The following is a 17,049-nucleotide window of genomic DNA, read 5'->3' as shown; positions in this document are numbered from 1 at the left end:
CTGAATAGCCTGCGTCTGTACTGTAACTTTTTTTTTATTCATTCATGGGGCGTGGGTGTCGCTGACTTGTCCAGCATTTATTGCCCATCCCTAATTGCCCTTGCTCAGAGGCATTTAAGAGTCGACCACATTGCTGTGGGTCTGGGGTCACATGTAGGCCAGACCGGTAAGGATGGCAGATTTCCCTCCCTAAAGGTCATTAGTGAACCAGATGAGTTTTTATGCCAGACAATCAACAATGGTTTCATAGACATATAACTGAATACACCACCTGCCGTGGGAGAATTCAAGGCCAGGTCCTCAGGGCATTAACCCCGGGTCTCTGGATTACTAGTCTAGCAACAATACCACTACACCATCACCTCCGCTATTCTGTGTACAACACAACAGGAAGCTTCTACTGTCATCGGCCTCTGTTATAAATATTGCAATCAAAGAATAGCAGTCGTCCTGCGCCCCCAACCAGAGAACATTCCGTACTTCACCCAGTTGGTCCTTCTCTGCATTTGGGCTAATTGTCAGCATGTTATTTTGCTAGAGGAGGCACCCGAAGTGAACCTGATCCTCTCCTCCGCTGATTTCCATAAATTTGGGCTTTTCACTGGTGTCACTGCTTAACGATCAGCTATACTTCCTTCCTCTAGAGAGGCCCAGAGGCGCAAAGGTCAGTCTGTCGTCTTCTCAACTACTAACTCGCCTGAGGTCAGCCTTGTCCAACACAGATTGAGGTTCAATCCGGGGAGTTCCCGCCCGTTACGGGTGGAGGTTTTAAATTCTGTGCATTGATCATTTCGTTGCTCTGACATCCTAACTGCAGGTGGGGGGTTCACAGGTAGTTCATTAGCACCTAAGGTGAGGCGCTGACTGAAACCTGACAGGTGCTGTGCGAAGGAAAACGACGAGTACATTGCCAAAGAAAAACTTTATTCAACTGAACACAACAAATACAGAACCATCCAGTATTATAACATGAGATTTCAAGTGAAGTGCTGAGGTACGACATGATGGAATGTTCCATATGTACATACAGTATAAGGGGAATAATATTTGGGCTGATGTATAGACAGCCTCAATAAAACACTGGGGCACAACTGCTGTCAGCTAACACCAAGGGGTTGATGAAAATGAAGTCAGTTCAAATGTATATTTACTGATAAACAGAATCTTAGACAAACCCTTTTTGTCATCTTTGAGAAGCATGGAACCCTGTTTCCACGGGAACAGGCACCGAACAAAGCCTTCTTGCGCTTTAGCCATGATTCACCAACAGCATCTGAAAAGGGAAGAAGATATCATTTTTTTTTTGGTTCAATGATCAACAGGATGTTTACACAAACTACCTGTGCACGTAAAAATGTTCACCTTGCTAAATGCGCAGTAGAGGAATTTACATTTCAGGATCATACCCAACCTTCTAAATTTACACACAGTAAAAAGGCAGTTCCCACTGCAAGGCCTGTTTCCCATGAACTGAAACCCACACCTTTAAATGCTGCCATGAATTGTGCAGCTTGTTACGGGACTAACAATGACCCTATTATCACAGCATTGCAGACCATATGGATGCCGTCCAGGCTCTCTAACCCACTCCAAAAGGCTGTATGATACCACATTGTCAGGTTCTAATGTTCAGGTTAAACCAACACTCAGATTTATTAGCAAGAAAGTTAATTACACAAAAGTAGAATTGTATTGCAAGATGTTTGCAGAAATAATATTCAATTTTCTGATCACATAAATGATAAAGAGTTCTAAATCTTCACTAAATTTCTCTTTATAACTTTCAAATGGTGTCTTTGGCAAGACGTTATGTGACAAAAAGCCTCCTTTGGCTATATCTAACAGAATAAGCAGGGAGCTTAAACACTTGGAGAGAAAAGCCCAGCATCTAAACAATTTTCTGGGATTATAAAGGCTGATTTCCTTTGAAGATCTAACTTATTTCTCACAATAGCAGGTAAGCGGTTTAGTGGGTTTGTTTCACTTTCAAAGTAGACGAAAGTAAAAATGTGGCAGTAAATGTCTCAATTAGACAACTCTTTCAAAGAGCCAGCACAGGCATGAGGGGTCGAATGGCATCCTGCACTATGTATTTCTATGAACCACACTGGCTTTCTTTTTTTAAACATTGAGCACCCACTATTAAGATATTTATATATTTTTCCTGCTACTATATCTTTCTCCTGAAATCACTCACTTTTACTGGAGTAGTGGACCAGAGACCCTTGTTGCTGTCATTTATAGGAACACACCGCTTAGGAGCAGCAGTGTTGCCATTCGGCCCTTCTAGCCTGCTCCACCATTCGATAAGATCATGGCTGATCTGGTTGTGGTCTCAACTCCGCCTTCCTCTCTGCCCCCATAACCCTTGACTCTTTTGTCTATAAAAAAATCTATCTAACCCAGCCTTGAATAAATACAATGACCCAGCCTCCACTACTTTCTGGGGAAGAGAATTCCAGAGACTAATGACCCTTTGAGAGAAAAACATGTCTCCTCACCCCCATTTTAAAAGAGATTCCCCTCTTATTCTAAAACTGCGTCCCCTGGTTCTAGTCTCCCCCACAAGAGGAAACATCCTCCCGGTATCCACCCTATCAAGTTCCCTCAGTATCTTATATGTTTCAATAAGATCACCTCTCATTCTTCTAAACTCCAATGGATACGGGCCCAATCTATTCAACCTTTCTTCATAAGGTAAGCCCTTCATCCCAGGAATGAGTCGTGTGAACCTTCTGTGAACTGCTTCTAATGCAATAATATCCTTTTTTCAAATAAGGAGACCAAAATTGTACACAGTATTCCAGGGGAGCTACACAGAAGGCAAGTCCTCGTGGAATTACACAAAGGGCATTGGAGGAAAATGTTGCCAAGTGTTCTTTTCCCCACTGTTTTTACATCAAATTTATAGCACAGAGACATGGCATTCGATCCAACTGTGCCATGTGCCACACAAACTTCCTCCCGCTCATACTTCACCTAATGCTATCAATGTATCCTTTTATTCCTTTCCCCCCCTCATATGATTATCTAGCTTCTCCTTAAATGTGTCGGTGCTATTTCACATTCTCACCACTCTCTGGGTAAAGAAGTTTCTTCTGAATTCCCTTTTGAATTTATTAGTGGCTATCTTATATTTGTGGCTCCCCAGTTTTGGAAATGCCTGCAAGTGAAAACATCTTCCCTAGGCTTACCACATCAGACCCTTTCATCATCTTAAAGGCGACTATCAGGTCACCCTTCAGTCTTCTCTTCTCTAGAAGAAAAAAGACCCCAGCCTGAGAGAAAAGAGGAACTGCCTCACACAGCCTTACTGATAGAAAAACTCCATAATGCTCAGAGCAGCGTTCCAGTGTGGCTTCTGAAGATGTATAAATCTGTCCTGTGATGTGAATAGGAATCAGATTGGAACACAGCACTTTCCTTAATTAGTATTCTGTAAATACTCCTTGTAACTGCGTGTGTGCGCGGATGTAATGCAACACAAAGGCAAGAAGATTGCTCGCAATTGCCCCCTTGAGTATCCATAGGCAGTGAATGGAGTAAATGAACTAGCAATGACAGTGCCTCACTGTTGTAAACCCATCTCCTTCACAGCTTATAATTAGAGGATCGCTCGCCAGTTACTGCAACCCATTACAGTTCTTGAACTCTTGGTGGTCTTCTGCTTAAGGGTACCTATAATTAATTTACTGGTGGGTTATACAGAATACACAGAAGACAGCACCACACAGTTCTCCCCCTTGATCAAGAAGCAACAACAGTAGAACTGTATTGAGGTTGTCCCTTTTTTCCTTAAAATATATATATTTTTAAAATAACCAAACCCAGGAATTTTCTGGATTTGTTTTTATCCCAGGAATTTTCTGGTTGGCTGGATGACAGAGCAGTTTATGATGTGGCCACTCATGTGTACGGGCAGTGGGTGTGAATTATCTCATGGAGCTGGTGTGCTGCTGGTGACAGGAAGAGTCAGGACGCAGCAGGAGCTGGTCAGCGAATTGGCTATTGTTTAAATCCTCTTATCAGCCATGGCTCAGTGAGTAGCCCTCTTGCCTCTCGGTCAGAAAGTTAAGGGTTTAAGTCCCAATCCAGGGCATGTAAACTAGGCTGACACTCCAGTGCATTACTGTGGGAAATGGCAACTATTAAGGAGGCAATTGAAAGTGATTTTTCGCGGCCCGTCCACTTTTACGGTTGGCGGACGGGCTAATCAGCCAGGCGGCCTTTACACTTTTGCTCAAACCTCGATCCAGGAGGGATGAAATCTCCATGGGGAAGAAATAAGAGATATCTGGGGACAGTTTTTTTTTAATGAAGTATGCTTTCAGATGCTTGATTGTGCTGCATGGACATATTTTGCAGTATTGTTTTGTTTATTCTGTAGAGGTCTGCAGCAACTTGAGGCAGCTGTCTACCTTCAGGGAGCTCAGTTGAAGCACTCACCAGCACCCGCGGTGATGTCAGCACCAGCCGTCTTCCCACCCCCACCGGCAGTGCTGAGCCTTTCTCATGAAATCGCGGTGACGGTCGGGGTCCTGTTTCCTGTCCGCTCCCAGACTCGCTGATCGCGCGTTTCTGACGAGCGAGAAATTTAGGCCTGTATTACATTTATGGCCCCTTGTTTTAGACCCTTCCACCAGTGAAACATCTTCTCTACATCTTCCCTATTAAAACTTTTCATAACCTTAAAAGACCTCTATCAGGTCAGCCCTTAGCCTTCTCATTTCTAGAGCAAAGTGTCTCAGCTTGTTCAATCTTTCCTGATATTTATAGCCTCCCGATAGTTATAGCCTTCCAATTCTGATATCATCCTTGTAAATCCTTTCTCACACCTCTGCCAATGCCTGTATATCCTTTTTGTAGTATGGAGACCAGAACTATGCACAGTACTCCAAGCGTGGTCTAAACAAGGTTCGATACAAGCTGCCTGTTGTGCTAAAATGGAGGAACTGGTGCCCAGTGCCAGCAGCAGCTGGGGTTGCTGAAGCTGCAGCGAGGACTTTGCCAGATGAGGTAGGTCATCCTTTCTTCTGGTCACTTTGCGTTGGAGACGATTCTGCTGTGTTAAATATCTGCGTAAGGCAAATGGGGAAATAAAAGGTGTTGGAATCAGCATCTGACTGTCAAGGCACTGTTGCTGGGATCACTCAGAAAGTGCTACAGTCAACAGACTTTATGGTGCTAACAATTTTACAACTGTTATTCCATCAATATTGTGCTGCTTTATGGGACTCCTGGTAGAATCTTAGACACAGAACTCTCTCCTCCTTCATCCAACTGATTAATATCTGGGGTGAAATGCTGAGACCTCAGTTCAGATCCTTAGAACACCACTTTTCTTCTCCTGTCAATCAGAGAACAAACCTTTTATCGCTACTTTCTGTTTCCACCGCCAATTTCCAATCCATGTCACAAAGCTACCTTCAATTTGGTGCGCTTGTATTTTCACTAATAACCTCACATAGAAGCATATCAAATTCCCCCTCGAAGTCCAGACAGGCAACATCCCTAGAAACTCCTTTATCCACCTTGTTAATGACCTCAAAAAATTCAACTCGGTTAGTGTCAGACATGATCTATCTTTCACAAATCCACGCTGATTCTCTTTGATCAGCTGGTATTTGTCCAAGTGCTCAGTCACTTCGTTCCTAATAACATATCCACAACTTCCCTATAACAGATGTTAAGCTGACAAGCCTGTGATTACTTGATTTCACCCTCCCTCCCTCCCTTCTTAAATAAGTAACACTTGCAATTTTCCAATTCCAAATGCACATTCCTGAATTTAGAGTGTTTAGAAAATTCTGCAATTCCCCTATTTCTTCTCATATCCTGGAGTGGAATCCATCCGCTTCTGGACATGTATTATCTTAAGTCCCATTATTTTTGCCATTCCCATTTGTTTTTACTTATGTCAAATCCATTAAGTTCCTCCCCTCGACTTATTTTTAGGTTCTCTTGTACCACTGGTATTTTGTCCTCTTCATCCAGTATGAAAACAGGTATATACTCATTTAACAATTCTACCATTTACTTATTACCCATTGGAGCCCCTCCTGTATTCACCTTTGAGGGTCCACATGCCCCTTTACCTCGCATCTCTCAGTGTATTTATAAAACTTGTTATTTGCTTTGATATCCCATTACTTTTTTCTTTCATATTCTCTTTGTCTACCTTGGTCAACCTAGATTATGTGCTCAAATCTCTGGAGTGAGGCTTGGACCCATAACCTTCTGATTCAGAGGAAAGAGCAATATCAGCGAGCTAAGAATGACACCAGCAGGAGCATAATCGAAGAAAGTTTGACACTGAGCCACGTGATGAGATATTAGGACAAGTGACCAAAAGATTGGTCAAAGGGGTAGGTTTTTAAAAATGGCTTAAAGGAGGAGATAGAGAGTAGATAGATAGAGAGAGAGAGAGAGAGAAAGCATGATTTGGAGAGGTTTAAGAAGAGAAGTTCAGAGCTTAGGGCCAAGCCAGCTGAAGACACAGCCATCAATGGTGGAGCGATGAAAATGGGGGATGCCATGCTTTGCTACTAAGCATTAAATGCTATTCTGCATGAATAAATAATCAAGCCAGACCTTCTGTTGTGATATATATATTTTCAGAAGGTAGTGAAACTAACAAGCATACCCTCAGAATCAGAAATATTGCTGATCCTAATCAGAACACACTGCAGGATCCTGAGGGTCATGCAGTTCCCTCCTCTCCTACACTGCTGTTACATTCGCTCCAGGCCACTGCTGCTTCCTTCCTCAGTCATGCTATGTCCCTGAGGCCACTGCTGCCTGATGCTACCCTCTCCTGCGTTTACATCCCCAAAGACTGATGATGCATAGCTTTATTGTGAGTCTACCTACATCATTTTTACCCAATTTTATTTTAGAAAACTGGAAAATTCAGTCTCCAACCCCTTGTCTGGTTATGTAGAAAATGGTGCTGAGTTTTGTATCAGTAAAGGATGTGTGCAATATTAGAACAAATACCAGTGGATACATGTTAGAAATGAGCAAATTAGGCTTAAAGGAGAAAAGGAAAAGAAAGTCTTGTATGGATGTAGCACCTTTCACACATGCAGAATAGCTCAAAACACTTTACAATCCAATGAAATAGTTTCAAAGTGTAGTCACTGTTGTGATATAGAAAATGTGGCAGCACATAGCAAGCTCCCATGAACAGCAATAAGAAAATGATCAGATAATCTGTTTTTTAGTGATCTTGGTTGAGGAACAAATATTGGCCAGGACACCGAAGAGAACTTTTTCTTCGAGTAGTACCAACGGGATCTTTTACATTGACACATGAGAGCACAAGGAGCCAAAGTTCAACGTTTCATCTGAAAAAAAGTAGGCAAATCTGATAGAACATCGCCACATTGAGGGTAATACAGTTAGGTTAGAAATTAACAGAGAAACAGACAGTGTGAGTGGCTTCAAGAGACAGTTCAGTTGAGGTTTCTGGAGGTAGAAAGGATTGACAAGAGATTATGGTGGGAAGGTGCAGCTGATCAAACTAAAAGAAACTGCAGGTTGGATTGGGTCTCCTGGACATTTCCCAATACTCAAAACCATTAGGACAGAAACAGTGAGGCTCTGCCACTGTTGCATAGTCTCACTTGAGACAGAGCTCCAGCAGTCAAGCCGAGGAGTCTCTGCCCTTTATGATCTAAAATCAAAGGGTTCAAAGCCTTACTGGAGTTTGTGAGTTGCTGCTCTAGGATGCTTTTTACAAAATATGGTGCACTATATACTCACATAGAAGATGGATAATATATGGCAGTTAACATGAGGGAGCAAGTGTAAGGCTAAGGTTGTAGATTGAAGACTATGTTTTGTTGGTGTTCTTTACTTACTCTGCTTTGCTCTTTTCAATTGTGCACGAAGATAAGAGCTAACATTTTTAAAGACAGTATTAGCACGGTTCAGTCCTATCCTTGGTGTTGCATTTCCCAACTCAGCTAGGGACGCAGTGTACCTGAAACAGTGATTTATTGGCGAACTCTAGTTGCCTTTTGAAGGTCATTGTCCTTCTCTTTGAACTGCTGCAGTCTTCCTGGGAATGTGCAATATGTGTCAGTCAGGGAGTTCCAAAGTTCTGGATCAGTGACGATGATGGAATGACAACATGGGTGGGATTTAATGCCCCCCCCACCGTGGCGGGTTTGGTGGTGGGGGCATTTAACCAGGCGGGAGGGTGTTAGGTGGGGAACCCACTGCTTTTCTGCCTCTATCCTGATTAAGCCTGTGGCAGGATGGCCACTGGATGGTCTTCCTCCCCACCACCAATTGAGGCCCTTAAGAGAGTGATTAATGTCCACTTAAGGGCCTCATCCTATTGCCGCTGGTATTAACACAGCGGTGGGCAGAGAGCTCGCCTTGAGGGGAGCATGACAAGCAAACTCATGCGGGGTTTCTTGCAGGCTCCCAGGAAGTGGGGGGAGGTTGGTTCCCTTGGTAAAAGGTACTCAGTGCCTGATCTAGGGACCTAGAATTGGGAAGGGGTTGGAGGCCTGCTGAGTGCCAGCCCCCTGCCCTTGCTGTCTATCCCTTCCTCCACCATCCTCACCCCGATCCCCCTGCCGCCATCCCTCACTTGTGGCCTGGGATCCAGCGACGATACTTGGCTCAAGTGGGTGCTGTACCGGCAGCAGCCACTGTCTTCCCAGTGGTGCTGTCATTCAATAGAGCAGCTGATTGGCCAGCAGCTCTTGATGGGCAGGACTCCGGTCTCCAGTCATTGTTAACAGGGATGACCCAACTTAAATGCTTGAGTGGCACTTAATTCTGCAGGCTTTAAAAGAGGCGATACGGGAGCCCCATTGGCTCTCCAGCTGGCAGGCAAGACCGCCATTAAATACCACCCAATATCTAAGTCAGGTGTGCTTTTTATGGAATTGAGGCATCAGCTCACCACAACATTGTGTCCCTAATCCCCGACGAAATTTCCGGGATCATTTAAGTATTGTTTGGTGAGCTCACTGTCTGTAGTCTGCCAATAATGGGAAACAGAAAGGACTCCATCTATATAGCATATTTCATGATCTCAGGTCATCCTAAAGTGCTTTACAGCCAATTAAGTCATTTTGAAGTGTAGTCACTGTTGTAATGTAGTAAACAGTGCAGTCAATTTTCCACACAGAAAGCTCCCACAAATGGCCATGTGATATTGACCAGATCATCTGTTTTAGTGTTATTGGTTGAAGGGTAAATATTGGCCTAGATACTGGGGAAATTCCACTGTCTTCCTTTGAAATAGTGCTGTGGGATCTTTTATGTCCACCTGAGAGGGCAGTGTCTTGGTTAACACCTCATCCGAAAGATATTTCTTTCACAGTGCCTCCCTCAGCACTGCACTGGGAGTGTTGGGCTGGACTATACGCTCAAACCTGTGGAGTGGGGCATGGGAATGGAGATTTGCCAGGGTAGCTCTCTGAGATCTGCCATAGTGTAATAGAGCCACAGAAAAGTTACAGCACAGAAAGAGGCCAATCAGCCCATCATGTCTGCGCTGGCCAAAAAAAGAAAAAAAAACTAGCTGCCGATTCTAATCCCAAGTCCGTAGCCTTGCAGGTTGCAGCACTTTAGGTGCAGATCCAGGTGCCTTTTAAATGAATTGAGGGTCTCTGCCTCCACCACAAAACCAGGCAGTGAATTCCAAGCACTCATCACCCTCTGGGTGAAGAAGGTTTTCCTCATAAGCCCTCTAATCCTTCTACCAATCACCTTAAACCTGTGCCCCCTGGTAACTGACCTCTCTGTTAAGGAAACTGGACATTCCTGTCTACCCTATCTAGGCCCCTCATAATGTTGTACATCTCAATCAGGTCACCCCTCAGCCGCCTCAATTCCAAACAAAAAACAACCCCAACCTATCCAATCTTTCCTCATAGCTGCAATTTTCAAGCCCTGGCAACATTCTTGCAAATCTCCTCTGTACTCTCTCCAGAGCAATTATGCCCTTCCTATAAGGGGTGACACAAAATTCCAGCTGTGGCCTAACCACCGTTTTATACAGTTCCATCATTACGTCCCTGCTTTTGTATTCAACACCTCACCCAATAAAGGAAAGCATTCCATAAGCTTTCCCTACCACCTTATCCGCCTGTCTTGCCACCTCAAGGACCTGTGGACATGCACGCCAAGGTCTCTCACTTCTTCTACCCCTCCTAATATCCTCCAATTTATTGTGTATTCCCTTGCTTTGTTTGCCCTCCCCAAACGCATTCTCTGGATTGAGTTCCATCTCCCACTTTTCCTTCCACTCAACCAAACCATTGATATCATTCTGGGGACAACAGCTATCCTTTTCACTATCAACTACACAACCAATTTTTGTATCATCTGCAAATTTCCCAATCATGCCACCCACATTTAAGTCCAAATCATTAATATATACAATAAACAGCAAGGGACTCAGCACTGAGCCCTGTGGAATGTCACTGGAAACCGTTTTCCATTTGCAAAAATATCCATCAACCATTACCCTTTGTTTCCTGTCACTGAGCCAATTTTGGATTTAACTCGCCACCTTCCCCTGTATCCCATGGGCTTTTACTTTTCTGAGCGGTCTGTCATGTGGGACCTCGTCAAAGGCCTTACTAAAATCCATGTAGACAACATCCACTACACTACCCTCATCAATCCTCCTTGTTACTTCCTCAAAAGATTCGATTAATTTAGTAAGACACAACCTTCCCCTAACAAAACCATGTCGACTATCCCTGGTCAATCTGTGCCCTTCTAAGTGACAGTTTATCCTGTCTCTCAGAATTGATTCCAATAATTTGCCCAGCACCGAAGTCAGACTGACCAACCTATAATTATTAGGTCTATCCTTTGCACCCTTTTAAAATAATGGCATAATGTTTGCAGACCTCCAATCCTCTGGTACCTCGCCTGTATCTAGTGAGGATTGAAAATGATCCTCAGAGCATCCATTATTTCCTCCCTGGCTTTCCTTAACAGCCTGGGATACAATCCATCCGGCCCTGGTGATTTATCCACCTTCAAGGACGTCAGTCCCTCCAGTACATCCTCTCTCACTATGCATATTGTATCTATTATTTCACACTCCTCCTCTTTAACTAGAATATCTGCATCATCCCTCTCCTTAGTGAACACAGAGATAAAGTACTCATTGAGAACCCTGCCCACATCTTCAGCATCAACATCAGCGTAATGTTGCCGCCAACCTTTGTAACAGAAAATGACATTTATGTTTTAAGGTTTGGCACCATAGCTCGAGTGATGGATTGCACAGACTTTCTGTATTTATGAGTTAATATCATTACTGTGGCAACACTGGAGACCTGGGATGAGTAGAGGTCACTTTGCATCCAGTGTTGGCTATTAAATGATGAAAAGGATGTCAGATGACATATTTTCAAGCTTAAAAAAAACTTATATTAGCAGCAATACAATAGAACTAAGCAAATTGTTACTGTTGTTTGGAATTTATGCAAGGCATTGACTTTGTATACACTGAACACCACATATTCACTCTACCATACGATGCACCCAGTCTAATGTCCCAGTGTCAGTGAGGGGAAATTAAAGGTCAGAGTTGGTCCATAATTATCAGTATAACAGAGTTACGAAATGAAGAACTGGAAACACTTTGAGAAACAGCCTTGCTAAGAGATAAACCTCTCGACCATGAAAGCAGAATTATCTAAACAAGTTGCTATTTACGGAGAATGAAGCTGTAATCTGATGGAGATTTTGATTACATGAACCATTTTGAAGCAGCCCTAAACATCTTCATGTGACTACTTAAGCTGCAGGAGGGCTGAACAGTAAAAGATGTACAGACCATACATATGCATATTGGGACACAAACATGTGGAATACAAAAATTACACTCTCGGTATCTATCACACCACTTGCAGTGACAGGGTTCCTCTGTTTTTCAGAGAATTACTTAGAATTTGCAGCACAGAAACAGGCCATTCGGCCCAACTGGTCCATGCCAGTTTTAAGCTCTTTACAAATCTCCTCTCACTCTACTTTAACTCATCCTTTCTCACTCATGTGTTTATGTAGCTTCCACTTTAATGTTTTGGGTAAGCTTTAGATTCAAAACATTTGCTAGCCATTGAAATAATGGTGGAGTGGCAGCCAGGGGGTGGCAACAGGCAAGATCCTTTCGCCCACCACTAGTCTGAACAATCGACCACCTAGACGAACAAAGGCAGCAGACACATGGAAACACTATCACCTAAAAATCACACGCAATCCTGACTTGCACACATATATTGACCCTTCATTCATTGTTGCTGTGACAAAATCCTGTACCCCCAACCAAACAGCACTGTGGGTGCACCTTCACCGCTAACCTATCAGGGGCAACTAGGGGTGGGTAATAAATGCCAGTCTTGCCATGACGTTAATGTCCCATGAATAAATACATTTAAAAGAAAAAAAATACTTCTCTAGATGGGAAGAGGGCCGTTTTTAGGTTGGCCAGAAAATATTGTGAAGTTGGAGGAACTTTCACCCTGCCTGACCAAAGCCTCCGCTCCTTGAATGTAGAAGGTGAATTGCTAGCCTGTGGTTGGACAGGTTGGTACAACTGGATCTTGCACACACAGCATATGCCACCTGTCCAAAGGAAATGGCAACCCGGGACCCTGCTTTGCCCATTTATACAACTTCCCGCCTGTTTTGGTCATCCATTTCAAAGCCTAACTCTAAGTTAAATCAGTTGGATCTTCGGTTGTCTAAAGTGCCACCACCAATCACATGCTGTTCACTTTTCTGTCCCTCTCTATTTACTGATATTTCAACCTTGGCTGACTTTCTGAATCATCCTCACTTATTCTTTCCAAGTATGCTACACTACACCAGGGGTTCCTAATTATATTCAGACAAGGTCTATTTACCTCATTTACCAATCTTACAGGGATCCAGATGGGAGTCAGTCCTGGTTTTTAAAGTGTCAACAGAAGTAAATCTCTCTTTGTTCATCTTTAGCTGTGTCTATCATTCTCTTTCCTTGCTGTGCTTCTTTCCCTGTGTTTCTTCCTCTTCAATCTTTCTGTTTCTGTCTTTTTGCTTCATCCCCTTTAGGTGTTTCTATTTTTCTTTCTTCCTTGATCTATTTCTCTCAATCCTTTCAGTTTTAGTCTCTTTTTCTATGTTTATCTCTCCCCATGCCTGAACTAATTTCTGTCCTTTCCCTGATTCTCCCTCTGTGCCCCTGTTAATCTCAGTCCAATCTTACTGAGTCTCAGAAAATCGGCATTCTTTCTGTTTCTCGTTCTGTTTCACCATTAATCTCTGTCCTTTCTCTGATTCTTTCTTCCCAAGTCTCAGTTAATATGGAGAAGAGTCACCAACATGGGTTTTGATGAGCTGGCCAATTAGTGGCCAGGGGGCACACTTGTCATCCAATTTCGGGCATTGGGTGGCTTTCCGAAGCCTGAGGCCCAAGTGGAGGCCTTCCAGCAATAACACGTGCAGCCAGGCTGCCTGAGCTGAGAGCTGCCAATGTCTCCAGAGAGAGAGAGAAGGAGCCTCACAATGGAAGTATCCTCTAAAGATCAGATCAAAATTTGATCTGAAAATGGCCACAGCTGCCAGGCCATGACTGTGGAGGGTAATTCCTCCACTGGACAGTTGGCAGCTGCAGTCTGCTGGCCATGGCAGGTCTGGGGGCGGGGTTCCTAAGCGGGACGAAGGGCTGCATCCCATCCCCTGCTCCCTGCTTGGAGGTTGCTTCCTCTCACATGTATCAACCACACCCTGGGCTCCTCCTGCTGGCTGGAAAATTCCAGCCAGCGCTGGAGTGGGGCCTCAATAGGTCCCTTAATTACCTCAATCAGCTACCTGCTACTTGCAGGTGGGTTGCCATCCTGCCCCTGGCACAGTCTTCTCAAAAATGGCTTGGGGGGTAGGTGGGTGGGATGGTGCTGGCAAACTGGCACACCAGCTGGAGGTATAAAAGTCTGGGTCCCCCCGCTGCTGGCCCAACATCCATCGGTCTTCAAAAACCCTGCCCTGTGCCTCAGTAAATCTGTCCTTTCTATATTCCCATGGTTTACTGTATCTTGCTATTCTCCGTTCCCCGCCCACCCACCACCACCCCACAAAGTGCTAAAACCAATTGCACTTTTCACAATAATTTCAAAAGGAAGGTAAAAAGAACCTGCACAGGGACTTTCACAGCCTCAGAGCTTCCCAAAGCATTTTACAACCAAATTTTGGCAGTGCAGCCATTATTATGATATAGAGAACACAGCAGCCAATTTGCACACAGCAACCTCCCACAAATAACAATAATAAGAAAAAGAAAGAATTTGAATTTATACAGTGCCTTTTGTGACCTCAGCATGAAAAAAATGCTTTAAAGCCAATGAAGTGCTGTAGAGTGTAATCCCTGTTGTAATACAAGAAACACAACCATAAGACCATAAGACCATAAAACATAGGAGCAGTTCGGCCCATCGAGTCTGCTCCACCATTCAATTAAGGCTGATAAGTTTCTCAACGCCATTCTCCCGCCTTTGACCCCTTTACCAATCAAGAACCTATCTATCTCCGTCTTAAATACACTCAATGACCTGGCCTCCACAGCCTTCTGTGGCAATGAATTCCATAGATTCACCACTCTCTGGCTAAAGAAGTTTCTCCTCATCTCTGTTCTAAAAGGTCTTCCCTTTACTCTGAGGCTGTGCCCTCGGGTCCTAGTCTCTCCTACTAATGGAAACATCTTTCCCACGTCCACTCTATCCAGGCCTTTCAGTATTCTGTAAGTTTCAATCAGATCCCCCCTCATCCTTCTAAACTCCATCGAGTATAGACCCAGAGTCATCAAACGTTCCTCATATGTTAAGCCTTTCATTCCTGGGATCATTCTCGTGAACCTCCTCTGGACCCTCTCCAGGGCCAGCACATCATTCCTGAGATACAGGGCCCAAAATTGCTCACAATATTCTAAATGTGGTCTGACCAGAGCCTTATAAAGCCTCAGCAGCACATCCCTGCTTTTAAATTCTAGTCCTCTCGAAATAAATGCCAACATTGCATTTGCCTTCCTAACTACCGACTCAAACTCCAAGTTAACCTTAAGAGAATCCTGGACTAGGACTCCCAAGTCCCTTTGCACTCCAGATTTCTGAATTCTCTCCCCATTTAGAAAATAGTCTATGCCTCTATTCTTCCTACCAAAGTGCATGATCTCACACTTGCCCACGTTGTATTCCATCTGCCACTTCTTTGCCCATTCTCCTAACCTGTCCAAATCCTTCTACAGCCTCCCCGCCTCCTCAATACTACCTGTCCCTCCACCTATCTTTGTATTATCTGCAAACTTAGCCAGGATGCCCTCAGTTCCTTCATCTAGATCATTAATGTATAAAGTGAAAAGTTGTGGTTCCAACACTGACCCCAGCAGAACTCCACTAGTCACCGGCCGCCATCCTGAGAAGGACCCCCTTATCCCCACTCTCTGCCTCCTGCCAGACAGCCAATCTTCTATCCATGCTAGTACCTTGCCTCTAACACCATGGGCTCTTATCTTACTGAGCAGCCTCCTGTGCGGCACCTTGTCAAAGGCCTTCTGGAAGTCCAAGTAGATAACATCCATTGGCTCTCCTTTGTCTAACCTACTCGTTACCTCCTCAAAGAATTCTAACAGATTTGTCAGACATGACCTCCCCTTGATGAAACCATGCTGACTTTGCCCTATTTTACCATGCACTTCCAAGTATTCTGAAATCTCATCCCTAATAATGGACTCTAAAATCTTACCAATGACCAAGGTCAGGCTAATCGGCCTGTAATTACCCGTCTTTTGCCTCACTCCCTTCTTAAACAGGGGGGTTACATTAGCGATTTTCCAGTCCTCTGGGACCCTCCCTGACTCCAGTGATTCCTGAAAGATCACTAACGCCTCCACTATCTCTTCAGCTATCTCCTTCAGAACTCTGGGGTGTAATCCATCTGGTCCAGGTGATTTATCCACCTTCAGATCTTTCAGTTTTCCTAGCACCTTCTCCTTGGTAATGGCCACCATGCTCACCTCTGCCCCCCAACTCTCTTGAACTTTGGGGATGTTACTCGTGTCTTCCACCGTGAAGACTGACGCAAAGTACCTATTCAGTTCCTCCGCCATTTCTTTGTTCCCCACTACTACTTCTCCAGCATCATTTTCCAGCGGCCCAATGTCCACTTTTGCCTCTCTCTTACCCTTTATATATCTAAAAAAACTCTTGCAATCTTCTTTTATATTACTGGCTAGTTTACCCTCATATTTATCTTCTCCCTCCTTATTTCTTTTTTAGTTGTCCTCTGTTGGTCTTTGTAGGCTTCCCAATCCCCTGGTTTCCCACTGCTCTTCGCCGCATTGTATGCTTTCTTTTTAGCTTTTATGCTGTCCCTGACTTCTCTTGTCAGCCATGGTTGCCTCGTCCTCCCTTTAGTATGCTTCTTCTTCCTAGGGATGAATTTTTGCTCCAAAATTACTCCCAGAAACTCCTGCCATTGCTGTTCCACTGTCTTTCCTGCTAGGCTCATCTCCCAGTCAATTCTGGCCAGCTCCTCCCTCATGCCTCTGTAGTTGCCTTTATTCAATTGTAATACCGTTACATCTGATTCCAGCTTTTTTCCTTTCAAATTGCAGGGTAAATTCTATCATATTATGGTCACTTCCTCCTAAAGGTTCCTTCACCTTAAGCTCCCTTATCAAATCTGCCTCATTACACATCACTAAATCTAGAATTGCCTGTTCCCTAGTGGGCTCCACCACAAGCTGCTCCGAAAAGCCATCTCATAGACATTCCACAAATTCCTTTTCTTGGGATCCACTACCATCCTGATTTTCCCAGTCTACCTGCATATTGAAATCCCCCATGATCACTGTAACCTTGCCTTTCTTAAATGCCTTTTCTATCTCCTGGTGTATCTTGTGCCCCACATCCTGACTACTGTTCGGAGGCCTGTACATAACTCCCATTATGGTTTTTTTACCTTTGCTCAACTCTACCCACACAGATTCTACATCATCTGACCCTATGTCATTTCTTGCTATTGATTTAATTT

The 17,049-nt window shown here is 44.0% G+C and overlaps 1 protein-coding gene across 1 annotated transcript in view; it reads right to left on the bottom strand.

Moving 5' to 3' along the window:
- Window positions 1-905: 905 nt before the first annotated feature.
- The window catches only part of LOC144681500 (MICOS complex subunit mic25-like), a 436,962-nt gene continuing 420,818 nt past the window's right edge, over window positions 906-17,049 (bottom strand). Inside the window, exon 8 of the mRNA XM_078543132.1 lies at window positions 906-1,273. Coding sequence (XP_078399258.1) covers window positions 1,250-1,273 — 24 coding nt within the window. The 3' untranslated portion in view covers window positions 906-1,249. The remainder of the gene's footprint in view (window positions 1,274-17,049) is intronic.

The sequence above is a fragment of the Cetorhinus maximus genome, chromosome 6 (genome assembly GCF_964194155.1).
Source record: "Cetorhinus maximus chromosome 6, sCetMax3.hap1.1, whole genome shotgun sequence".
NCBI classification, from domain to species: Eukaryota; Metazoa; Chordata; class Chondrichthyes; order Lamniformes; family Cetorhinidae; genus Cetorhinus; species Cetorhinus maximus.
This window is presented reverse-complemented; position numbering and strand designations above follow the sequence as displayed.